At 43.5% G+C, this 26,765-nt stretch overlaps 1 protein-coding gene across 1 annotated transcript in view; it reads right to left on the bottom strand.

Annotated features, from left to right (window-relative positions):
- Positions 1 to 26,765, bottom strand: part of nfascb (neurofascin homolog (chicken) b) — a 40,862-nt gene that overhangs the window by 2,014 nt on the left and 12,083 nt on the right. The window contains exons 9-27 of the mRNA XM_048241061.1: positions 26,512 to 26,696; positions 26,269 to 26,400; positions 25,520 to 25,663; positions 24,018 to 24,129; positions 23,402 to 23,565; positions 20,346 to 20,493; positions 12,489 to 12,613; positions 12,285 to 12,386; positions 11,329 to 11,526; positions 9,174 to 9,250; positions 8,103 to 8,325; positions 6,270 to 6,385; positions 5,770 to 5,980; positions 4,640 to 4,762; positions 3,880 to 4,050; positions 3,610 to 3,741; positions 2,856 to 2,925; positions 555 to 566; positions 267 to 302 (exon numbers count right to left, since the gene is read on the bottom strand). Coding sequence (XP_048097018.1) covers positions 267 to 302; positions 555 to 566; positions 2,856 to 2,925; positions 3,610 to 3,741; positions 3,880 to 4,050; positions 4,640 to 4,762; positions 5,770 to 5,980; positions 6,270 to 6,385; positions 8,103 to 8,325; positions 9,174 to 9,250; positions 11,329 to 11,526; positions 12,285 to 12,386; positions 12,489 to 12,613; positions 20,346 to 20,493; positions 23,402 to 23,565; positions 24,018 to 24,129; positions 25,520 to 25,663; positions 26,269 to 26,400; positions 26,512 to 26,696 — 2,481 coding nt within the window. The remainder of the gene's footprint in view (positions 1 to 266; positions 303 to 554; positions 567 to 2,855; positions 2,926 to 3,609; positions 3,742 to 3,879; positions 4,051 to 4,639; positions 4,763 to 5,769; positions 5,981 to 6,269; positions 6,386 to 8,102; positions 8,326 to 9,173; positions 9,251 to 11,328; positions 11,527 to 12,284; positions 12,387 to 12,488; positions 12,614 to 20,345; positions 20,494 to 23,401; positions 23,566 to 24,017; positions 24,130 to 25,519; positions 25,664 to 26,268; positions 26,401 to 26,511; positions 26,697 to 26,765) is intronic.

Genomic DNA, 26,765 nt, shown 5'->3' with positions numbered 1-26,765 from the left:
TTAGGAAAGATTAGATGAATGTGATCATTTATGTTTGGGCCTGCAATCGCTGATACAACCTTTAAGATACAACCCACTCCATCCAGCACCTTATTTTGGTTTGACTGTTTGTAAACTCAGGGCATTGGTGTAAAAGAGCTTAATGCCGTCAATTTCCCCTGTTGATGATGTATTTAGCAAACCTTTCTCTAAACATGATAAGAAAACTGTCTAACCACAGAAATAGTGATGGGAGTTTTATTATGGTATGACAGTAGCCTACGTACCGTCTGGTGTAGGGAAGAGTAGGAACACGAGTTATCCTGGAACATGTGAAGAGTGAAAACAGCTTTAGTGTTTATCAAACACAATTATGGAACCGTAGCAGAATCACAGAGTCACACAGCAGCCTTGAAACAATGCAGAAAAAATCTCAAGAATCAGTATTGTAAAACCACTAACACACACAAAGACACAAACCAAAGCAAACTGAGTGTTAGAACATTGTGTTGTGGGTTAATCTGGCCACACGTTGCCATGGTAATGACAGTCAGTGCACACACAGCTTCTCATACCTTTCGAGAGACCTGCAGTGGCACGACGAGAAAAGAAAAAATGCAAAACAAAGTTGACAAATTCAGAAAAGTAGAAAATAGAAAGTTAACCAGAGTTTATAAAAATAATCTGGGGTGTGATGTAGGTGATGACTTGTCCAAGGGGATCATCTCATCTTTGTTTAACAAAATAAAATCATGTCAGTGCCTCAAAATACCCTTCCTTTTATGTGTCGCCATGAGTACTACCCACTGAAGGAATCTAGTTAAATATAAAAGAACTTTAAACTGCAGTTAAAATAGCTAGATAATCAGTTACAAGAGGAAACAAACTTGATTTGCAGACAAGCAAAAAATGCTAATATGATAAAATGTAATCTTTGGTCTTTCACCATGTCCCACAATCTAAGCCCTTTTAGAACATATCAGCAGTTCTATGGCACTTTAGAACAGATCAGCAGTTCTAGGGCACTTTAGAACATACTGTATCAACAGTTCTAGGGCACTCTAGAACATATCAGCAGTTCTAGGGCACTCTAGAACAGATCAGCAGTTCTAGGGCACTTTAGAACAGATCAGCAGTTCTAGGGCACTTTAGAACATATCTGCAATTCTAGGGCACTCTAGAACAGATCTGCAGTTCTAGGGCACTTTAGAACAGATCTGCAGTTCTAGGGCACTTTAGAACATATCTGCAATTCTAGGGCACTCTAGAACAGATCTGCAGTTCTAGGGCACTTTAGAACAGATCTGCAGTTCTAGGGCACTTTAGAACAGATCTGCAGTTCTAGGGCACTTTAGAACAGATCTGCAGTTCTAGGGCACTCTAGAACAGATCTGCAGTTCTAGGGCACTTTAGAACAGATCTGCAGTTCTAGGGCACTTTAGAACATATCTGCAATTCTAGGGCACTCTAGAACAGATCTGCAGTTCTAGGGCACTTTAGAACAGATCTGCAGTTCTAGGGCACTTTAGAACAGATCTGCAGTTCTAGGGCACTTTAGAACAGATCTGCAGTTCTAGGGCACTCTAGAACAGATCTGCAGTTCTAGGGCACTTTAGAACAGATCTGCAGTTCTAGGGCACTCTAGAACAGATCTGCAGTTCTAGGGCACTTTAGAACAGATCTGCAGTTCTAGGGCACTCTAGAACAGATCTGCAGTTCTAGGGCACTTTAGAACAGATCTGCAGTTCTAGGGCACTCTAGAACAGATCTGCAGTTCTAGGGCACTTTAGAACAGATCTGCAGTTCTAGGGCACTTTAGAACAGATCTGCAGTTCTAGGGCACTCTAGAACAGATCTGCAGTTCTAGGGCACTTTAGAACAGATCTGCAGTTCTAGGGCACTTTAGAACAGATCTGCAGTTCTAGGGCACTTTAGAACAGATCTGCAGTTCTAGGGCACTCTAGAACAGATCTGCAGTTCTAGGGCACTCTAGAACAGATCTGCAGTTCTAGGGCACTTTAGAACAGATCTGCAGTTCTAGGGCACTTTAGAACAGATCTGCAGTTCTAGGGCACTTTAGAACAGATCTGCAGTTCTAGGGCACTTTAGAACAGATCTGCAGTTCTAGGGCACTCTAGAACATACTGCAGTTCTAGGGCACTTTAGAACATACTGCAGTTCTAGGGCACTTTAGAACAGATCTGCAGTTCTAGGGCACTTTAGAACATACTGCAGTTCTAGGGCACTCTAGAACAGATCTGCAGTTCTAGGGCACTCTAGAACAGATCTGCAGTTCTAGGGCACTTTAGAACAGATCTGCAGTTCTAGGGCACTCTAGAACACTTTAGAACAGATCTGCAGTTCTAGGGCACTTTAGAACATACTGCAGTTCTAGGGCACTCTAGAACAGATCTGCAGTTCTAGGGCACTTTAGAACATACTGCAGTTCTAGGGCACTTTAGAACAGATCTGCAGTTCTAGGGCACTCTAGAACAGATCTGCAGTTCTAGGGCACTCTAGAACACTTTAGAACAGATCTGCAGTTCTAGGGCACTCTAGAACACTCTAGAACAGATCTGCAGTTCTAGGGCACTCTAGAACATACTGCAGTTCTAGGGCACTTTAGAACAGATCTGCAGTTCTAGGGCACTCTAGAACAGATCTGCAGTTCTAGGGCACTCTAGAACACTCTAGAACAGATCTGCAGTTCTAGGGCACTTTAGAACAGATCTGCAGTTCTAGGGCACTCTAGAACACTTTAGAACATACTGCAGTTCTAGGGCACTTTAGAACAGATCTGCAGTTCTAGGGCACTCTAGAACACTTTAGAACAGATCTGCAGTTCTAGGGCACTGTCCAATGAGACGTTAACTCACCGATAGTCAAACGTTCCCTCCTGGTCTTTGTCATCCAGTGGTTCCAAGCAGAAGTCCTTTTTATCCCTCACTTGCAAGATCCAAAGACAGAAACCGCTTTTTCAATAAATACTTATCATATTATTAAATAAATACTTATCATATTATTTGACATAATTAGCATATTATGAACATCATATCATCAGTGCATTCATTATATATAATAAATGGGTGTTATGGACAACAGTACATTGCTAAAAAAGTGTATGTAAAATAGGGCCTGTTCATTAGGTCTCTATACAATAGGGCCTGTTCATTAGGTATAAAATAGGGCCTGTTCATTAGGTATACAATAGGGCCTGTTCATTAGGTCTCTATACAATAGGGCCTGTTCATTAGGTCTCTATACAATAGGGCCTGTTCATTAGGTATAAAATAGGGCCTGTTCATTAGGTATACAATAGGGCCTGTTCATTAGGTCTCTATACAATAGGGCCTGTTCATTAGGTCTCTATACAATAGGGCCTGTTCATTAGGTATAAAATAGGGCCTGTTCATTAGGTCTCTATACAATAGGGCCTGTTCATTAGGTCTCTATACAATAGGGCCTGTTCATTAGGTATAAAATAGGGCCTGTTCATTAGGTCTCTATACAATAGGGCCTGTTCATTAGGTATAAAATAGGGCATGTTCATTAGGTCTCTATACAATAGGGCCTGTTCATTAGGTCTTTAGTGCAACTGATGGTAGATCACCTGGATATTTGCCCCCTCACCTGGATATTTGCCCCCTCGGCTTCTCTTAATGAAGAACACAACGAGCATGATGATCACCAGGAGGGCAATAGCGCACATCAAACCAATGAACCAGCCCTGTGTGGCCAAGTCCACCTGATCTGTGGAGTAAGCTGTAGAACACACACACACACACACACACATACACACACACACACACACACGCAAGATAGATTAGCACATGATGCTCATAGCCACTGCTCTCCTCCTATCTCAGAACGTGTGATATCTTCCTCAGGATGATGTCTGACCCTCAGTGAAGTGTGGCGACTCCTCGGTGTAGAACTCTCCGATGCCGACCTGCGTTTGGGCGGCTACAGAGAACTTGTAGCGTGTGTAGCGGTCAAACCGCTGGACGGAGAAGTACGTCCTGTTTGGAGGTAACTGCTCCTCACGGATCTTCTCCCCTCTGCTTGCGTTCACTTGGAGCACAATGCACAGTTCAGTTACGACAAAGAATCAGAATCTGTCTAAAGGCATGATGTGATATTTGAACACAAATCAGTCTAAACTCTAAAGGCATGATGTGATATTTGAACACAAATCAGTCTAAACTTTAAAGGCACGATGTGATATTTGAACACAAATCAACAGTACTCTGCTCTCTCTCTGGCAAATACACACTTTTCTTAGGATGACATGGTAATAGATAGCATAAAGTAGAAAGATATTGGATATGATCTTGACGATGAAATGTTTAGTCAGTGAATTGTTTAGAGGAGTTCCATGTCCACATTAGTCCACTTACACAGCTGGTATCCTGTTAGAATGTCCACATTAATCCACTTACACAGCTGGTATCCTGTTAGAATGTCCACATTAGTCCACTCACACAGCTAGTGTCTCAGCACATACCCTGTTAGAATGTCCACATTAGTCCACTTACTCAGCACGTATCCTGTTAGAATGTCCACATTAGTCCATATCCTGTTAGAATGTCCACATTAGTCCACTTACACAGCTGGTATCTCAGCACGTATCCTGTTAGAATGTCCACATTAGTCCACTTACACAGCTGGTATCTCAGCACGTATCCTGTCAGAATGCCGTTGGGTTCCGCCGGCCGCTCCCACTCCACATAGATGGTGTCCAGGTGCCGGTGCTGAATCTTGAAAGAGCGTGGAGCAGAGGGCACTGTGGAGGTCAGAGGTGATAGAGCGGTTAGGAGCAGGGTAATTATAGTTAACGGACAGCACTGTAGAGGTCAGAGCGGTTAGGAGCAGGGTAATTATAGTTAACGGACAGCACTGTAGAGGTCAGAGCGGTTAGGAGCAGGGTAATTATAGTTAACGGACAGCACTGTAGAGGTCAGAGCGGTTAGGAGCAGGGTAATTATAGTTAACGGACAGCACTGTAGAGGTCAGAGCGGTTAGGAGCAGGGTAATTATAGTAATTGTAACGAAAATTAAGACTAAAACTAAAACTAGCTGTGAAAGTATATCGTTAACTGAAATAAAAGTAAAAACTAAAGTTCTCCAAAAAACAAAAACTAAATAAAAACGACAATGAACAATGCAAAACTAACTAAAACGAAATAGAATTAAAGGTAGTTTGCACTGTGTTGCTGTACATCTTTCTCCAGTTCTGATTGAGACACTGGCCTATGGAAAGTATAAGATCTTATAAAAGGATAATACCTGATAAAAATGATCTTAAATATCCTTTTCCTCTAAAATAGATTCTTTAGGGACACTGGCCTATGAAAATTATCTTAAATATCCTTTTCCTCTAAAATATCAGATTCTTTAGGGACACTGGCCTGTAAATGTCCTTTTCCTCCAAAATATCAGATTTTACTCTTTCATTGCACCTTTTTTGGCATTTCTAAATCAAGGCATTCCTCATATAACCTGAAAAATTAAACTAAAACGAAATAAAAACTAAACTGAAACTAGATCATTCTGCAGAAATAAAACTACTTTTGCTCTTGTAAAACTAACTTAAATTAAACTGAAATCAGAAACCAAACTGAAAGACTAAATAAAAAAAATAATGAAAATTTAAAATCCATAATCACTCTGGTTAGGAGTCATTCATTCATTATTATTTTATTTATGCACACTGTCAAAATAAGGACACTAAGAACTAAGAAACTTCATGAAGAAATGCAGTTGAAACCACATGAGGTTAACATGCCATACCGCCCTCTAGTGTCTGGAACTCAATAGTGCTGCTTGGCGGCCCTTCGTAGCGGCTATTGGCCACCACTATGTACATCCTGTAGTTGCTGTAAGGGGTTAATCCCGTCAGGTCCCCAGACAGCCGAGGGCCCGATGCTGCGAAACCTTTGGACTTGCTCCGCCTGCTGACACTTAGCCACGGCAGCTGGCTGCTCTCTCTCCAGTAGTACACCTGCAGGACACAAGGACACACAGGGCACATCAGGCAGAACCGGCAGGACACACAGGACACACAAGACACGTCAGGCAGAACCTGCAGGACACACAGGACACATCAGGCAGAACCTGCAGGACACACAGGACACATCAGGCAGAACCTGCAGGACGCAAAGCAAACAGAACCTGCAGGACGCAAAGCAAACATACAGCAAACATGCACCAGCACGTCCAGCAGTAAACATGCACCCAGCACGTATAGTACAGGTTCCAGCACGTCCAGGTTGGTCCTTGTTCCTTGTTACCTTGTACTCCTTCAGCGCTCCCATGATGCTGCTGTGGGGGACGGGCAGCCAGTTGACCGTCACTGACGTGCTCTCCACTTCAGACACACTCAGCTCCAACGGAGCTTCTAGTGGCCCTGCACAGGCCAGTCACAACACAGCCATCAATTCCAACCAGTCTGCATTTCAGTAGGGTCCATTGCATATACAATTATTAAATAAATAGAGTACAATAAAATAAAGAATAAAAATATAATAAAAGAATCATCTTATAGCACTAATAAAAGTGAAACATACATGATCAATATATCAATCAATTAATCAATAAATCAGTCAATCAATCAATCAATCAATCAATCAGTCAATCAATCAATCAATCAATCAATCAATCAATCAGTCAGTCAATCTACAGTATAGTCTCTCTGGTATCTACATCTACATATCTATAATCTCTCTGGTATCTACATCTACATATCTATAATCTCTCTGGTATCTACATATCTATAATCTCTTTTACTTTTCTCTACTACTTTCACAAACTCTTAGTCAGCTGTCTTCTGATTTATCAATATCTAGGCGATATTTGTAACATTTATTTTGTATTTGGCCCGTTATGAAATCATGTGGAACAATTTAAACACATTGTAAAACGTAAAGCCCAAATTTGGAGACATCCATGCATGTCGAAATTTACTGCAAATAGATTACTCTGGAACGGCTAACTGTACAGGGGACTGCTTTACACTTTTGTGTTCGGTAAGGTCTGCTGTTTATTTTGATATATGGTTTGTCATGTGTTAAAAGAAGGGTTCGTGAAGTATTTCGCCGAGATGAATGGGTAGGGAGATCATGGGACACAAAACCTTCAGTAGAATGTATGATTAAATTGAATTATATTTACTTTTCTCGCAAACCGTTCAACACAGCAATTATCGGCTAACATCGTTTAAAAGCTGAGAAAAAGCTCTTTCATGTGATACTTGTGATGTCTGTGTGATGAATAGGCTACTTCGCGAGTAGTTCAACTGAGAAGAATGGGTGAATTTGGACGCACTTTCTTTCTTGCGCAGTCACTTTCTCCACTGCGTAAAAGACTAAATTAATTTGCGCTGTGAATGCTAAGATTATTTTGACAGGCCACAGGCTAACTAAAAATCGCTATTAGTAGGACACAAAGCAGAATATTGAAAGAATGGGCACCAAGGCCACCGTGGCCTGTAAACCTCTGATTTTCAAAGGGGCCTCACGGCCATCGTGGCCGCCATGAAATTCCTACCCTGGCCCTTACAATGACCAAAGACCTTAAAATTACACTGAAAATAGCCTGGGCCTCAAAGGACTAATGTGATATGACAGCCACCACCCCCTCCCCTCCCCGCCACTGGCAAGCTAGGCCTACAATATCAGTCCCCGCAGACTGTTGTTATAATTAGCAATATAATCAAGAATATTGCGAGAGTGAAAACTAATGGCATGGTGTCCCTACTAATATCAATTCATTGAGCCCTTTTAATGTGTGATGAAAATGTTTCGGCTGGGGCTCTATGCACACAAATGACCTTACAACCCAGAGGACTAAGCCCCGCCCCCGTCTTTCAGTCCTAGTATTCCCCGTTGTACAGGCTGTGTCTCTATCGCCCCCTGGTGTACAGACCCCCTGGTGTACAGGCTGTGTGTCTCTATCGCCCCTGGTGTACAGGCTGTGTGTCTCTATCGCCACCTGGTGTACAGGCTGTGTGTCTCTATCGCCCCCTGGTGTACAGGCTGTGTCTCTATCGCCACCTGGTGTACAGGCTGTGTCTCTCTATCGCCCTCTGGTGTACAGGCTGTGTCTCTCAATTCCCCTGGACTCACGATCTTCTCCAGAGTAGCCGATGACGATGGGGGACTCTGGGCCGTAGCCAAACTTGTTGATGGCCTGCACCTTGATCTCGTAGGCTGTGAAGGTGTCCGTGTCGTAGATGGTGTGCCACCACCAGCGTGTGGTAACGTTCTTCCACTCCTCCCTGGAGTCCTGCCGCCGCCACCACACCATGTACTGCAGGTACGGACCGTTCCAGTCCCGCTCGGGCAGCGGCTGGACACCAAACACACAAGCTGTCTATTGCGCAATACCGACCGTACTGTTTAAAGTGGACATTATCACACCACACACACAAGCTGTCTATTGCGCAATACTGTTTAAAGTGGACATTATCACACCACACACACAAGCTGTCTATTGCGCAATACCAGAGCCCGTCTACAGAGAGCCTCCCCACTCTCTATTAATCCCATACAAACCGAATTTGGCTGCAGTTCACCAGAGTTCACCTAGAGGGCGATCGCGGGCGAGTCCAAAATACATGGGGTCCTATGGAGCTACATGGCTAAAGTTATTGTTTTAGCCTATTTAACAACTGAAACCCTCAGATTTTATTTTATTTTTCGCAAAATGGATATGGATTATCAATCAGAAGTGAAATAATCCGGGAGTCATGTCCTTTCGTTTTTTTACAGGTTTGGTCGTTGTTGCCCATAACACGCTAGCATTGATGCTATACTATGCTATGATCATGCTAATGAATGACGTCATTGACACGTTTGAAAGGCTTTTTAGAACAATTTAGTGACTTTAAAAAATATAATACTCAACCAAGTGTATTGTCTTTGCCTCCCCTTTCGAATACAATATTCAAATTACTTGAAAAAAAATTATATCCCAAGAAAAGTGGATTTTGAGGGGTACAGCTCCATAGACCTCCATTCATTCTGGACTCACCCCCGAGCGCCCCTAGATGCAGTACCACACCGGAAGAGTTCCGAGAGTGAAGGTTCTCCCCTTATTAGACATTCTCTGGCAATACCGACATTGGCCGATTACTCTTCAGGCCACAATGAAATGCTCTTGTTGTGTAAATAGGGGGGTCTCGTTGTGTATTTTACCTCCCAGGTGATTTCCATGTTATTCCTCCACAGGCCACTTCCCACCCCTTTGATGTTCTTGGGGTAGGAGTCTGGCACTGAAACACAATATAGCATAGCAGCATACAATTAGACATTGGGGTAGAAGTCTAGCACAATATAGCATAGCAGCTAGCACAATATAGCATAGCAGCTAGCACAATATAGCATAGCAGCATTACATTAGACATTGGGGAAGCAGTCTAGCACTGAAACACAATATAGCATAGCAGCATACAATTAGACATTGGGGTAGGAGTCTAGCACAATATAGCATAGCAGCATTACATTAGACATTGGGGAAGCAGTCTAGCACTGAAACACAATATAGCATAACAGCATACAATTAGACATTGGGGTAGGAGTCTAGCACAATATAGCATAGCAGCATTACATTAGACATTGGGGTAGCAGTCTAGCACTGAAACACAATATAGCATAGCAGCATACAATTAGACATTGGGGTAGGAGTCTAGCACAATATAGCATAGCAGCATTACATTAGACATTGCAAGTGGAAGATGAAGATCTTGTTGTAAAATGGAAGACATGGGCTACTGGAGTAGCTGAGTCCCTCTCTATTATCAACATGCTCTTCCCTCCTCTGCCTCCTCTCCTAACACGTCTAACAACCCAACAACCCAACACACTTAACATGTCTAACAACCCAACACACCTAACATGTCTACCAACCCAACACACCCAACACACCGAACATGTCTACTAACCCAACACACCCAACACACCTAACATGTCTACTAACCCAACAACCCAACAACCCAACACACCTAACATGTCTAACAACCCAACACACCTAACATGTCCAACAACCCAACACACCTAACATGTCTAACAACCTAACATGTCTACCAACCCAACACACCTAACATGTCTACCAACCCAACAACCCAACATACCTAACATGTCTATCAACCCAACACACCTAACACACCTAACACACCTAACATGTCTAACAACCCAACAACCCAACACACCTAACATGTCTACCAACCCAACACACCTAACATGTCTACTAACCCAACACACCTAACATGTCTAACAACCCTACACACCTAACATGTCTACCAACCCAACAACCCAACACACCTAACATGTCTACCAACCCAACACACCTAACACACTTAACATGTCTAACAACCCAACAACCCAACACACCTAACATGTCTACCAACCCAACACACCTAACATGTCTACCAACCCAACAACCCAAACATGTCTACCAACCCAACAACCCAACACACCTAACATGTCTACCAACCCAACAACGCAACACACCTAACATGTCTACCAACCCAACACACCTAACATGTCTACCAACCCAACACACCTAACATGTCTACCAACCCAACAACCCAACACACCTAACATGTCTACCAACCCAACAACCCAACACACCTAACATGTCTACCAACCCAACACACCTAACATGTCTACCAACCCAACAACCCAACACACCTAACATGTCTACCAACCCAACACACCTAACATGTCTACCAACCCAACAACCCAACACACCTAACATGTCTACTAACCCAACAACCCAACAACCCAACACCTAACATGTCTACCAACCCAACACACCTAACATGTCTACCAACCCAACAACCCAACACACCTAACATGTCTACCAACCCAACAACCCAACACACCTAACATGCAATACCCTCTTCTCTCTTCTACGTCCTTCTCCTTCTACCACTTTCTTCTTCCACTACACTTTGACCACTACTGACCTTCCACTACACTTTGACCACTACTGACCTTCCACTACACTTTGAATAGTGCTGACCTTGATGTAACGTCTACACTCTCATCCTCTGCTAATAGTATTGATTGATATGTTGCTGATGAGTTAATTGGCACCTAATGTCTCCACTGCTAATAGTATTGATTGATATGTTGCTGATGAGTTAATTGGCACCTAATGTCTCCACTGCTAATAGTATTGATTGATGTAGAGTTAATTGGCACCTATTGTCTCCATTGCATTGTAGCTTGAGTGTTATTCCTCATTTCTGTGAGTTGCGTGTGCATGTGAGTTGCGTGTGCATGTGAGTTGCGTGTGCTAGATGAGTGAATGTAGATGTAAGATATAGTTTGAGACGGTCCAGCGTACCGGCTCCACCGGTTTGGTAGTACTCCGTAGCGCGGCTGGGGTCACTCAGGCCGAGCGCGTTCACAGCGATGATGCGGAACCGGTAGCTCAGGTATGGGGAGAGCTGCAGCACCACAGAGTTGAGGTTCCCCGGGTAGGTGGTCAGGTTCTTCCACGATGAGTGGAACCACCACTCTTCTTTGGCCTGCACCAAGTACTCTATGGCAGGAAGCAGTGGGGCGTCACCATGGGATTGTGGAATATTAGAAACATCTTGTCAAGACACATTTAAAGCTCTGCATGTTTTTGTCCTAGAAACATCAAAAATAACACCCCCAGAAACTGATCACTTTTCAAATATGTACAGTATAGTTTGAAACTAAGTATATTTTTGGGACTTCGAAAGTAGAATAAAATCAATATCATGCACATGTCAGTCTGAGTCTAGAGCACAGAGCAGCATAGCAACTTGACCCTGGCTCTGGGGCAGGACACTGAGTACATTCAGTCCTGTTTGGTCAAAACGTTTGTCTGCACTTCTGCTTGTCTGTTTGGCCTTGCATACGTGTGCAATGGGAATTGGAATTTGTATTTTTAAGAATTATTGGGTTTTTATTGAATTATTGTGCTCTGTGGGACCTTGCTGACATTTTGTTAGCATTTACCTTTGATGGGTCTGTGGTTACCGTGGTTACCTTTGATGGGTCTATAGGTACCTTTGATGGGTCTGTGGTTACCTTTGATGGGTCTGTAGGTACCTTTGATGGGTCTGTGGTTACCTTTGATGGGTCTGTAGGTACCTTTGATGGGTCTGTAGGTACCTTTGATGGGTCTGTAGGTACCTTAGATGGGTCTGTGGTTACCTTTGATGGGTCTGTGGTTACCTTTGATGGGTCTGTAGGTACCTTTGATGGGGCTATAGGTACCTTTGATGGGTCTGTGGTTACCTTTGATGGGGCTGTGGTTACCGTGGTTACCTTTAATGGGGCTGTGGTTGCTGTCTCCAGGTGTCCAGGTGAGTCGCACACTGCGTTCTGAGGGGTCTGATAACACCAGGTTTGTCGGTGGCTCTGGACGGTCTGGTAAGATGAATCTCAGGTCATTATGTCCTTACATGAACGTAAATGTGTGTGTGTATGTGTGTGTGTGTGTGTGTGTGTGTGTGTGAAGTATGTACTTACCCATTACTTTGAGTCGAGCAGAGACTATGACCTCGTCCAGCTCAGTTTTGACCACGCAGCTGTACACTCCCTCATCTCCCTTGGTAACGCTGACGATGGTCAGGGCATCCTCCTCCTTCAGCATTCTACAGAACAGCAGAATGCAAAGAGCAAAGAATCAGAACGTACTGCAGCAGACACCTGAGCATCATATGTACTGCAGCAGACACCTGAGCATCATATGTACTGCAGCAGACACCTGAGCATCATATGAATTATAAAATTATAATTTCTTCCACTCAATTAGACAAGACAAATGAGGTGGTGGAATTGCCTCCATTCTCTCAAATATAGAGATAGTTGCACTCTAGTCTCTATAGTTGCACTAGAGTCAACTTTGGCGAATTTGCTTCCTTTGAGTATATTGCCCTCACTCTGAAGGCTGACCCAGCTGTACTTCTATTAACCTTATACCGCCCTCCTAAACTATGGACTGGCTTTCTCGACCAGTTTTCTGAACTTATGTCTCTCATCATCACTAGCTATGATCGGATAATTGTAAATGGCGACTTTAATATTCATGTCAATAAGACAACTGATGCTAAAGCCAGTAAGTTCCTTAATGTGTTGGACAGTTTAGAGCTAAAGCAGCATGTTACAGGACCCACCCACAACCTTGGCAACACCCTCGATCTAGTCATTTCTAGAGGGATAGAAGTCACAGACTTATCAGTAAATTATATAAATATGTCTGATCATTATTGTGTATCTTTTAATGTAGTACTACATCCTCCAAAAATTCATCCCGAAATTGTAATCAAATCGCGACTCTTGGACATTAGAGCAGAACAGCAGTTCATAGCTCTTATAGACTCCATAAATTTAGATATTTTACATCATCCCATTGATCAAATGGTAAAGGCTCTAAATCGTGAATTAGGCGCTCTGCTTGACAGAGTGGCACCCTTAAAGACTAAAAAAAGGCACTGTAGCAAACTGACACCTTAGATGAACGAAAATATCCATGATCTAAAAAGATCATGTAGAAAAGCTGAGAGAACATGGAGAAAAACTAAGTTACAGGTTCACCGTGCCATTCTAAAAGAAAAAATAGCAAATTATAATAGAGCTATTCGGAATGAGAGAAGGAACCACTTCTCTAAGGTAATTGCTGAAAACAGTGGAAACTCTAGGGTATTGTTCTCTACCATAGATAGGCTATTGCATCAAACACCTTTTGATACACTCAGTCAGGCATCCTCTCTAAGATGCGAAGAATTTGCAGACTTCTTCAAAAACAAAAAAGTCATTTCTATAAGGGAGGCTATGTTTGATAGTACACCCAAAAACAGCCCCCCAAAATTAAGGTCCTTTAGCACTATTACTCAATCTGAGCTTGGTAAAATTATAACTCAAACCGGCTCCTCAACATATGTTTTAGATCCAATCCCTACTAGATTCCTCAAAAAAGTATATGATAGCTTAGCTCCCTTTATTCTCAAGGTAATAAATACCTCATTAGAAACAGGTATATTTCCAACTGCTTTTAAAACCGCTGTTGTGAAACCTTTACTTAAAAAGTCAAATCTTGACCATACCAATCTGAGCAACTACAGGCCTATATCAAATCTACCGTTCCTGAGCAAATTACTTGAAAAAGTTGTTTGTAATCAGTTAAATACCTTCTTCAACGAAAACAGTATCCTTGAAAAATTCCAATCAGGTTTTAGATCAAATCACAGCACAGAAACGGCTCTAGTAAAAATAGTCAATGATCTCAGACTGGCTACTGACTCAAACAAAGTCTCAATCCTTATTCTTCTGGATTTGACTGCGGCATTTGACACCATTGATCATAGCATCCTAATTCACCGCCTTGCGAAGTGGGTGGGTCTCTCTGATAATGCTCTAAACTGGTTTCAAACCTACATTGCTGGCAGATTTTTATATCGGGTCTAGGAGATCATGTATCTGAAAAACATGACTTGCCTTTTTGGTGTGGCCCAGGGAGCTGCCTTGGTCCCCTGCTATTTTCCCCTATATATGCTTCCATTGGGAAACGTCATAAGTCAGCATAATGTAAACTTCCACAGCTACATGAATGATACCCAATTGTATCTTTCTGTGGAGCCAACTAACCCAGATGGCCTTTACTCCCTCACTGCATGCCTAACCTCCATTAATCAGTGGATGAGCAAACATTTTTTGAAACTAAATGATGACAAAACAGAGATACTTTTGGTTGGACCAATACTAAAGCGAGATATTGTTCTTAGTAATCTGGGGAACTTACACCAGGTCAAACCAAAAAGTAACAAGCCTCGTGTCATCTTAGATGCAGAGTTAAGTTTTAAGCCCCATATCAGTAAAGTTACTCAGACAGCCTATTTCCACTTGAGAAACATTGCCAAAGTCGCCCTTTTAACTCAACAAGATGCAGAAAAACTAATTCACGCCTTTATCACTAGCAGGTTAGACTACTGCAATGCACTTTTCACTGGTCTTCCCAAAAACATCTAAAGAAACTGGCACTCATACAGAACTCTGCGGCTAGACTTTTAACTAAGACTAAGAAGAGAGAACACATCACCCCTGTGTTGGCTGAACTGCACTGGCTCCCTATTTCCTATAGAATTGATTTTAAGGTTATGTTAATTACTTACAAAGCTCTGAATGGCATAGCACCTTCATATATCTCTGAGCTTTTAATATCTTATCAACCACAAAGGAAACTTAGATCATCCAATTCTAATCTTTTAATCGTTGCCCAAAGTGCTTCACAAACAAAGTGGAGAAGCTGCGTTTATCCATTATGCCCCCAAACTATGGAACACCCTGCCTCTGTACATCAAGCAGGCGAAGTTCAGTAAATATTTTTAAAAAGATCTGAAAACATACCTGTACAGGAAAGCTTTTAGTTAACTCATCTTATCCTGTAGACTACATTTTCAGATTATTCTACATCTGCTACTATTGGAGGGCGCAGCCAGCCAGAAGCAGATGGGCTCCCACTATTAAGTCAGGTTCTGCTCAAGGTTTCTTCCTGGAATATGGGAGTTTTTCCTTGCCACAGTTGCCATATGGGGCGTGATTGTGGGGGTAAGAGGGTTAAGGCTGCCAGTCTTATGGCGCCATTTTCTATATTTTTGATATGTTGCTGAGTGGATCATAAACGGCCCCTAGCAATGAAGAAAAGTGATTGATAATGACTGACTGACTATTATTGTGTTACATGCTTCAAATGTAAAGCACTTTGAGCTGCATTCTGTGTATGAAAGGTGCTATACAAATAAAGCTTATTATTATGACCGCCGTGCAGCGAAGCGGCGGTCATATAGGTTTAGTCAGATGGTTTTTTTTTTTTCTTTTTCGCATGCCCAAATTTCCGTCAATGATTCCCGGGACACTGAAAGACCGGGTACACGAAACTTTGGTGGGCATGTAACCCCACATGGATAGCATGGAACCATCGTTTTTCGTTTTGATCTGTAGCCCCCCCGCTGGACTGGACCCCCGAAAGGAGGGTAGGGCAGACACAGTTTTCTGTGAATATCTCGAAAACCGTAGGGTTTAGGAGGACCATTTTTTTTTTGTATGTTGATCTCAAGGGGGCCATGTCAACCCATTCCATAACCACTCATTTCATATATAGCGCCACCTAGTTAAACACAAAAAGTAAAAATGAGGTGTTGTAATTGAAGGTATCTGTGACCTAACATAGTCAAAACTGCACGAAATTGGAATTGTAGGATCATTATGACACCCTCTGTATGCACGCCAAGTTTTGTGGAATTCCGTTCATGGGGGGCCACACAATAAATTAATTTATGTTACTATACACCAACTGGCCTGTAGGTGGCCGGAGACAGTTTTTTGTGAATATCTCGATAACCATAGGGCCTAGGAGGTCCACCTTTTTTATGTATGTTGGTCTTAAGGGGGCATGTCAACCCATCCCATTACCACTTATTTCATGTATAGCGCCACCTAGTTAAAAATTAAAAAGCAAAAAATTAGGTGTTTTCATCACAATATCTCTGGCTGACAAGGTCAAAACTGCACGAAATTAAAAGTGTAGGATCATTATGACACCCTCCAAATGCATGCCAAGTTTTGTGTACTTTCGTTCATGGGGGGCCTTACAATAAAATAATTTTATGTGTACATTTAGTGACGTACACCAACAAGGATTCCCCGGATACTGAAAGACCGGGTACACAAAACTTGGTGGGCATGTACCCCCACATGGATAGCATGGAACCGCCATTCTTCGTTTTGATCTGTAGCCCCCCAGCTGGACTGGACCCCCTAAAGGAGGGGGCAGACACAGTTCTCTGTGAATATCTTGAGAACTGTAGGGCCTAGGATGACCAATTTTTTCCGTATGTTTGCCTCCAGGGGTCATGTTAACCCATTCCATGTGCACACATGTGCATAAACAGATACACATGCACACACATACATTTACAGTAATCATCATTATGACACATACTCACACAGTAGACATATGTACGCATGCATGCACATGTACAAACACACATACGCAGGCAAACACACAAGCACGCATATACACACACACACACACACACACACCCACACACATAAACATAAATTTGTACACGCACACATGCACATAATTCAAGATTTTTTCCCGTCATCTACTCCCTGAATTTTTGGTCATTGATACCCGGGACACCGAACCACCGGGGTACATGAAATTTGGTGGGTATGTAGCCCCACTAGACTTTTACGGAAAAATTTCATGTCGCCCCCGGGACCACCACCAATCCCGGCTGGGCCCCCGAACCGCAAAAAAAAAACAGTTTTTCCTAAATAACTACCTGAACCGTGGCACTGAGGATGAAGAATCTTTATGGTATGTTGGTCTCAAGGGCCCACATCAACCTGGCTCATAATCACTCATTTGTGATTTGCACCCCACCCCGGTAAAAATGAAAATGCAAAATTATTCTGCTTTAATTGCCCCTATCTTCAGTTAAGATGTTCAGAACTGCACCAAATTTTATGTGTATGATTGACCTGGCATTCTCTGGGGGTATGCCAAGTTTCGTAGAATTTCATCCATGGGGGGGGTCTAAAAAAATTAAGTTATGTGTACATTTAGTGACTGTACACTCATTGGCCTGTAAATGGCGGTGCACACATATACACATGCACACACACAGGCACCCACATACTATCGGTATTAGAACGGCCGATACATAATTACAAATTCAGTAGGATTAAAAAGAAAGCCAAAATAAATATTCATCATCATCATGGCTGCATTTTCAGTATTGGCGATAAGTAGTCGTTTGTCCACTAGATGGCGCATCGTTGCAGTGAGACGTAATTTTGTTGGAAGTTAAAAGTGGGTTGGAAAAAACAATGGACGCTTCCTACAAGGACTGTAATTTACCGCAGCGGACATCTAATAAGAATAGGACGATGTTCACATGAAGTGTAATTCCCATTTCTTCTTGAAGCCGAAATAAATCTGAGGATGTTTATCGGACATGCTTGGTTTTACTGCAGATGCGTTAATCTTGTAATATCAATAAGGACCTAGGTAATGTTACCGTTAAGCGCTGGTTGAGTGATGGAGGCATTTGATTGATTGCATTTGTAGAAAACTATAAATGCGGTTATACCAAACAAATTGATAGCAGCACTGTTTGTATCTTCGACTGTCATTTATTGCACGTGCTACAAAATAATTCTGTGCAATGGAAGATTTACCAACATTACAATCGGTCTGATACAGTTTTGCCTATACATGCGTGAGACTGAGACGCCTGTTTATTTTGTTTTAAGTGCGTGCAGGGTGTGAGAGGGGGAATCGATGTGCTTTGATTACAGCTTGGTAGTTGTAGTCTGTGAAATTAAAAAGCACGTGTGTGTGAAGTATCCAAACAATGACACCTTCATTTCATTATGGCTGCTTTAGCAAAACACCTTAAGCTACTGTGTAGTGGGTCCCGCTTTAGAAGTGGCTACTTCATTCGGCGCCTCCTTGACTCATGGAGCTGCTTGAATGTTATTACAATTTTTCGCCAATGATATGACAGTTTAAGTCCGCTTGATACTGTAAGGCGTAAGCCATTGGTTTCAAAGGGAGATTTTATTTGTGTCGCCAGCATAGCCTATTGGCAATTTATGTTGTAAATAGGCCTACCTTATAATCCTACCTGTAGCTTAGGGAAGCTAACAGCTTTCTATTAGGATCTAGTTTGTTAGTTACCGTTTTGTCATAACTCCCTGATGCATTTTTGCATTTAGAATAGCCAGAACGTGTATATCTCAATCGAAAATTAAACAATATCGGTGCCTATGGACTAGGCTGGGTGAACCCAGCCTGATCTGCCCGCTATTTATTTTTTGATTTCTTAAAAGATTGAGCTTGGTCTGATGAAAGCCAGACTAGCCATGGACCTCAGTTACACAATGCAAGGGAACATGAATCAGCCTATATTTGCACGAACAATAACGGACAAAAGCTCTTCAACTTTGGCCCGTTAAAATGTGTATGAACAGTCTAGCGACGCATTTCATCAAGGCCCATTTGGACATGTCAGTTATTTGCACCACTGGTTAGATGTAAAACAGCATTTCGTTTCAGACTAGGCTACTGTTACTTAATTTGTGCATTAACAATAACGTTTCAGACTACTGTTACTTAATTTGTGCATTGACAATAAAAGTATTACATGAACTAAAGATGACTAAAATCTTATGTAGAAGAAGAAACATTCACAAAAAAATCCATCCATCCAAAAATGACCTTTTGTTTTGATAGCTGTTGAAAACGGCATGGAACTGACAGAGATGTTTTTTTGTTTATAAATACATAAAAATAAATAAATAACATTATGCTGATACCTTTTGCTTTTCCCAAATACAATGTAGCCTACAGGTGTAAGTGACCTTTCATCAATCCAGTTGCAATGGATGAACTGTGATGAACTGCCCTACTTGTGATTGTTTAGAGATTTTAAAGGTTTTATAACAATGCTACATCTTCTTTGGCTATTCTACAATCTATTCACCTTTTCAGCACCAGTAGGCTACTTTCTGTGCAGCCGCACACACACACTCAGGCATGCCAAACAAGCATACACAAAAGTTTCAAGAGTGGGGGATGGAGTAAAATATGGAGACAAATTGAAGTGTGATTTATTTTCGCGGAACAGATGTACAGGACTGAGCTGCGGTCATATTTTGTACCGCTATGCGGTACATCTAGTTATTATTATTATTATTATTATGTACTACAGCAGAGACCTGAGCATCAGAACGTACTGCAGCAGACACCTGAGCATCAAAACATACTGCAGCAGAGACCTGAGCATCATATGTACTGCAGCAGTGACCTGAGCATCAACCAAAGGTGTCAAAATCCGGCTCCACAAAGTAAAAGTCCTACCATGTATTGGTTCTATCTGTGCACTCATGGGTGTCACTAATTAGCTGCTCATCCTGCTGAGTGGGTATTTTCACTAATTAGCTGCTCATCTACCTGCTGAGTGGGTGTCACTAATTAACTGCTCATCCTGGCTGAGTGGGTGTCACTAACTAGCTGCTCATTTACCTGCTGAGTGGGTGTCACTAATTAGCTGCTCTACCTGCTGAGTGGGTGTCACTAATTAGCTGCTGATCTACCTGCTGAGTGGGTGTTTTCACTAATTAGCTGCTCATCTACCTGCTGAGTGGGTGTTTTCACTAATTAGCTGCTCATCTACCTGCTGAGTGGGTGTCACTAATTAGCTGCTCATCCTGGCTGAGGAGCCAATTAGAATCAGCTGGTTTAGGGAATGGTTGGAGTACATATGAGGCAGGACCTTTACACCTCTGGCACTATATACTAACTCCAGCACCCACCTCCGTCCGATGAAGAGGGTCTTGTTGTCCTTCTCCCAGTTGACGGAGGGCAGCATGGTCTCGTCATGCCGGACTGCACACTCAAACTTGGCGTCTTCTCCACGCAGGATGACCACGTTGTGTGGCTTGCGGATGACTTGGGTGGGCTCTGAAATTAATTAATCTCGGTCATTATTCACTCTGGCCCTCCACCGGTAGTTAAGTTCAGTTCAGTTCAGATAACTTTATTAGTCCTCGAGGGGCAATTCGGTTTACAGCCAACCCATCCATGAAGGGGTTAAAAAAGTTAAGTGCATTAGCATAGGCTGTATAAAATGTATGCAATGTTAAGAACAATAAATAGACAAATAAATAAGTAAGCACACTTCAATCCATTACTGAGTACCTGACTGCACCACTGTACTGTACATCTTTCTAAACATCCTGACCTTCCTATCTGTCAGGTGACATATACAGTGCCTATAAAAAGTATTCACCCCCTGGCCTTGGATATTTCCACTTTTACTGCTTTTATTAATAGAATATTGATTAATTTAATTTGGCCTTTTTTACTATAATTTACCAAAAAACCCTCTTTAATGTCCAAGTGAAAGCAGATTTCTACAAAGCTGTCTCACCTTTGGCCTTAAAACCTGTGGTGAAGCATTGAGCTGACTGACCTTTGACCTTAAAACCTATGGTGAAGCATTGAGCTGACTGACCTTTGACCTTAAAACCTATGGTGAAGCCAGAGCCCATCTATGGAGGGCCTCCCTACTCTCTATAAATCCCATACATACCGAATTTGGCTGCAGAGTTCACCTAGATGGCGATCGTGGGCGAGTCCAAAATACATGGGGTCCTATGGTAACCTGACCCTAGCCAGATGAATTTCGTTCCGGTTAGCTACGCCTAGCTCCACTCACATCCATCTGGGACCTCTTCCGTTGAGAGTGATTTCAGCACCAGATTTTATGGTAGAGCCAATCAGGACGCAGGGCGGGAGTTTCATAGATGTGACGTAGCTTCGATGTGAGTGGTTGAAGTAGCACATCAATAGATGACGGACAAGTGGCTTATTCAATCATATGCAAGCATTTTTTGATTAGGCCCAGCCTTCTGAAACACCACTCCAATGGATCGATCCCAGATGGATGAGTGGAGCTAGGCGGAGCGAAATTCATTTGGCGAGAGTCAGGTTAGTCCTATGGAGCTACATGGCTAAATTAATTGTTTTCGCCTATTTAACGACTGAAACCCTCAGATTTTATTTTATTTTTCGCAAAATGGATATGGATTATCAATCAAAAGTGAAATAATCCGGGAGTCATGTCCTTTCGTTTTCTTACAGGTTTGGTCGTTGTTGCCCATAACACGCTAGCAAGTGTATTGTCTTTGCCTCCCCTTTCGAATACAATATTCAAATTACTTGAAAAAAAATTATATCCCAAGAAAAGTGGATTTGAGGGGTTCAGCTCCATAGACCTCCATGCATTCTGCACTCGCCTGCGAGCGCCCTCATGTGGAACACAGAAGGAACTGCAACCAGTTCAGAAACCGGACGTTCTCCCCTTACATTATTACAAGGATACAAGGATACAAGGAAGTTTATTGTCACATGCATATAGTTACTGGAAGTAAGAAATGCAGTGAAATTATGTCTGGTGTCAGCCTATTTGTGCATTAATGGGGGGGGGGGGCAAAAGTGCAGAAGAAGGGGGTTTAGTAGATTAAGTGGCAAGGGCTGCATAAAAAAGGTGGGGAGGATTGGGATTGGGTGGGGGGCACCAACAAGGAGCACCAAGAGCAACAGGGCAAGGAAAAACCCCTACCAAGGAAGAAACCTTGGGCAGATCCACGGCTCAAGGGGCTAACCCAACTGCCAGGGGTCTTGGTGTGTGTGTTGGGGGATGACAGGGAGATGGGATAGTGTGCTGTGTATGTGGGGAGAGGGCAGTGTGCAATATGTGTGTTGGAGAAGCTTCCTCATGAGACAATGTGCTGTGTATTGGGGGGCAGTGTGCTGTAAGTATGTTGGGGATGTGTGTTGGAGAAGCTTCCTGATGAAATAATGTGCTGTGTATGTAGGGGGGCAGGGACTTACTATTGCAAGCAGAGTACTGTATGTAATGTATGTGAGTGATGACAGTGAAGATGTGTGTGTGGGCGGGAGGGGAGTGGAGCAGTGACTGTGTGTGTGTGTGTGTGTAGTGGGTAGGTGGGGCAGTGTGCTGTAAGCATGTAGGGATGTGTGTTGGAGAAGATCCTGAAGACAATGTGCTGTGTGTGGGGCAGTGTGCAGCAAGTATGTAGAGGAGGCTTACTGTAGCAAGCAGTGTGCTGTATGTATGTGAAGTGATGACAGTGATGATGTAAGTGTGTGTGTTGGGGGGGGGGGGTTAGGGACTTACTATTGCAAGCAGAGTACTGTATGTAATGTATGTGAGTGATGACAGTGAAGATGTGTGTGTGGGCGGGAGTGGAGCAGTGACTGTGTGTGTGTGTGTGTGTAGTGTGTGTGTGTGGGTAGGTGGGGGCAGTGTGCTGTAAGTATGTAGAGGATGTGTGTTGGAGAAGATCCTGAAGACAATGTGCTGTGTATGTGGGGGGGCAGTGTGCAGCAAGTATGTATGTGAAGTGATGACAGTGATGATGTAAGTGTGTGTGTTGGGGATGGGGGTGGGGTGGGGGTTGGGGGGTGGAGGGGCAGAAAGGCTAGGCAATCAAGGACATGGGTAGATGGAGGAGAAAATCAAAAATAATAAATAAAAAAGTGTGCAAAAGTTGGAGAAAGTCAGATATGTGTGTGTGTGTGTGTGTGTGTGTGTGTGTGTGTGTGTGTGTGTGTGTTTTTGACGTGTGATGAAATAAGAAAAAATAAATAAAAGGTCTGTAGCATAGGGAGAGGGATGTAAAAGTGCTAAAAAGTCTTGTAGGTGTGTGTGGGTGTGTGTGTGGGGGGGTCATGAGTGCTGAGGAGTGAATGAGTGCAAAGTCAGTATAGTGTGAGCATTATATTATATAGATATTATAATATATTATTAGACATTCTCTGGTGAAGCGTTGAGCTGACCGACCTTTGACCTCCAGTTGAATCTGATTCTCATCTCTGCCCATGGCGTTGCTGACGGTGCACATGTACATGCCCTGGTCATCCATTCTCGTCTTACGGATCTCCAGGGTTCCGTTTCTGTACACCTTGTAGCGCCCACCTTCCAACGTGCCAACCGTGCCCTTTGACCTTTTGGTAAAAACACAGTAACAGGTGAAGAGAGAGAGAGAACATGCGGAGGGCCCACTCAAAGAACTTCAAACCAAAGAGTGTTGAAACTGAATAAGAGTGAACAAGGGGTGTGGTCGAGTGGATGAGGGGTGTGGTAGCGTGGATGAAAGGTGTGGTCGAGTGGACAAGGGGTGTGGTCGAGTGGATGAGAGGTGTGGTCGAGTGGACGAGGGGCGTGGCATGGTGGGCAAGGGGTGTGGTCGAGTGGACGAGGGGTGTGGTCGAGTGGACGAGGGGTGTGGTAGAGTGGACGAGGGGTGTGGTAGAGTGGATGAGAGGTGTGGCCGAGCGGATGAGGGGTGTGGTAGAGTGGATGAGAGGTGTGGTTGAGTGGACGAGGGGTGTGGTAGAGTGGATGAGAGGTGTGGTCGAGTGGACGAGGGGTGTGGCAAAGCCAAAGGCATGTTTACCAGCGCAGCTCAGGTGCTGGTGCCCCAAAGTAAGGGCAGTCCAGAAGCGTCTTCCTGCCCTCGATGACCTTCACCAGCTGATCTCGTGGACCCAGGATACGAGCCCGCTGGTCTGGAGAGGAAACAGAGACATGAGCATGTGCTTGGATCTTATATTTCAACGTTTTACTTATTTAAATATAAATTTGTGTGAGTGCGCACGTCTGTGTATATGTGTGTGTGTGTGTGTGTGTGTGTGTGTATATGGGTGTGTGCATGCGTGTGTGTTTCAGGCATGAATTAATCTCTCCTTCTCTGCTGCTATGCTAGATGAGTGCCTTTATGCAAAACTTGTGTTTGTATTCAGAGCAGCCTGCTTGGCACCTGCGGACCACACTGACCACACTGACTGTTCATGCAAATGGCTGGCTGGGCTCGACGCACTGTTGACACTCACTACCAGGTCACCATGGCGATGAACCACTGATGTTTGCCACTGCGCCACACCAGTCTCCCTTTGTGTTGCCTGGCTAACACTGTAACACTGTGTCTCTGTGTGTGTGTGTGTGTGTGTGTGTGTGTGTGTGTGTGTGTGCATGTATTCCTCTGTCCTGTCCTAGCTTGGCTAACACCAGAGATTTGAGAATGGGTCTGGGGACCTGTCATTCACTATCGGTTTCCAGGGGGGTATAACCAGCAGTGAAATTAAACTTAAACTGGCACATTAAACTCTTACCACACTTTTTCAGAAGTACATCAAAAACATCTTTCTTGTAAATGAAGGTTTTTTGTACTCAATTCCAAAGAAAAAGCAAATGCATGTCATCTAACACTGAAGCCATCAGCCAATGGTTGTGTTGAACAGCGCGGCGGCTAACTGTACTCCTCTTTCAGTCATCTTACCACGCCACATAAGCAGTTGTCATATTAGGCCCACCCCATGCCCACCCCACGCCACTCCATGCCCACCCCATGCCCACCCCATGCCCACCCCCATGCCACCCCATGCCACCCCATGCCCACCCCATGCCACCCCACGCCACATAAGCAGTTGTCATATTAGGCCCACCCCATGCCCACCCCATGCCCACCCCACGCCACATAAGCAGTTGTCATATTAGGCCCACCCCATGCCACCCCATGCCCACCCCATGCCACCCCACGCCACATAAGCAGTTGTCATATTAGGCCCACCCCATGCCACCCCATGCCACCCCATGCCCACCCCATGCCACCCCACGCCACATAAGCAGTTGTCATATTAGGCCCACCCCATGCCACCCCATGCCCATCCCATGCCACCCCATGCCACCCCACGCCACATAAGCAGTTGTGACTGCTTGAGCTGCCATCTTTGCCCATAAAAGGATATAGAGCGCCAAACCATGACACATGTCTCATGGCACTTTACAGAATGTTAGACAATCAGAGAAAAGAAAAGAAGAGAAGGCCCATGGGTAACAGGGGCGAGGAAAACAGAGACTGCAGAGTTAGTCTGGGTTGACGACGCAGGCTAGTCTTACCCATGACACTGACGAAGGCGTTGGCCAGCAGATAGCCGTACGGGTTGGACATGTTGCACTGATACACAGCTGTGGTCTCTTCGGTCACACTGCGGAAGTTCAGAGTTTCTCCAGACACTTGTCTGCTTGGGATCCTATCGACCTCTAAAGCAGAACGCAGAGGCCAGTTAGTCATAAACCCCACAGACAAATAAGTGACACGTTACATGTATTAATTTAAGCTGTGAAGCTGAAAAGCTGTAAAGTTGAAGTGTATAGTGTGGGGTCTACAATAGACCAACTGCTGTGAGGCTCATCTTCACAACCCCACAACAACTAGAGATCCATGCGTGTAACATCTAACGGAGTGTACAGTATACTATACAGTATATTCTTACATGGCTAGCACGAGATCTTAATACCGATTCTTACCAAATGCAAACCATCATGCCTACACTTACAGTATATGAACAGAATGAAAGGTTTGGCTGTTGTAGTCATAGACTGTTCTATATATATGAATACGTATATATATATATATATATATATATATATATATATATATACAGACTGTATATAAGCCAACATTCATTGAGTGAGGCATTGCTTGCAGCCATACTACAACCACAGACTGTATATATATATATATATATATATATATATATATATAGATATATACAGTCTATGGTTGTAGTATGGCTGCAAGCAATGCCTCACTCAATGAATGTTGGCTTGATGCCTAAAAACCACCTCGTTTCATAGTAGTTTACCTTCGATTGGCACTCCGTTGACCAGCCACTGAATAGTGGGCCTTGGCACTCCGTCTGCCTGGCACACCATCTTGCCACTGACGTCTTGGGACAGAATAAGGTTCTTCGGCTTCTCCACCCAGTAAGGAGCCGCTGCGGAGTTTTACAGATCAAATGTGAGAAGTTACTCGACTACGTCCTGGCAACCAGCTTGAGCCAGCTTTCATTGATGGTCAACTTCTGAAGGCTCCTCCTGAGTCTGACCTTTGACACTGACGGAGATGGTGCGCTCCACGTATCCCATCTTGTTGGAGGCTGTGCAGGTGTACTCTCCCCCATCGTCCATGGACACTGACAGGATGCGAAGTCTCTTGTTGAAGCTCTCCAGCCTCTTGCCCTCCAGGGGTACCTGGTCCCAGTCTTTGGTCCACTTAATGACCGGTGGAGGACTAAAAGGTTTGGGTTCGTTAAACACCCCTCACATGTTGAGAAAATATGCAGACAAAAATAATTTTACT

This window comes from Alosa alosa, chromosome 4 (assembly GCF_017589495.1).
Source record: "Alosa alosa isolate M-15738 ecotype Scorff River chromosome 4, AALO_Geno_1.1, whole genome shotgun sequence".
NCBI classification, from domain to species: Eukaryota; Metazoa; Chordata; class Actinopteri; order Clupeiformes; family Clupeidae; genus Alosa; species Alosa alosa.
The sequence above is the reverse complement of the archived record's forward strand: the minus strand, read 5'-3'. Positions and strand labels throughout refer to the sequence as shown.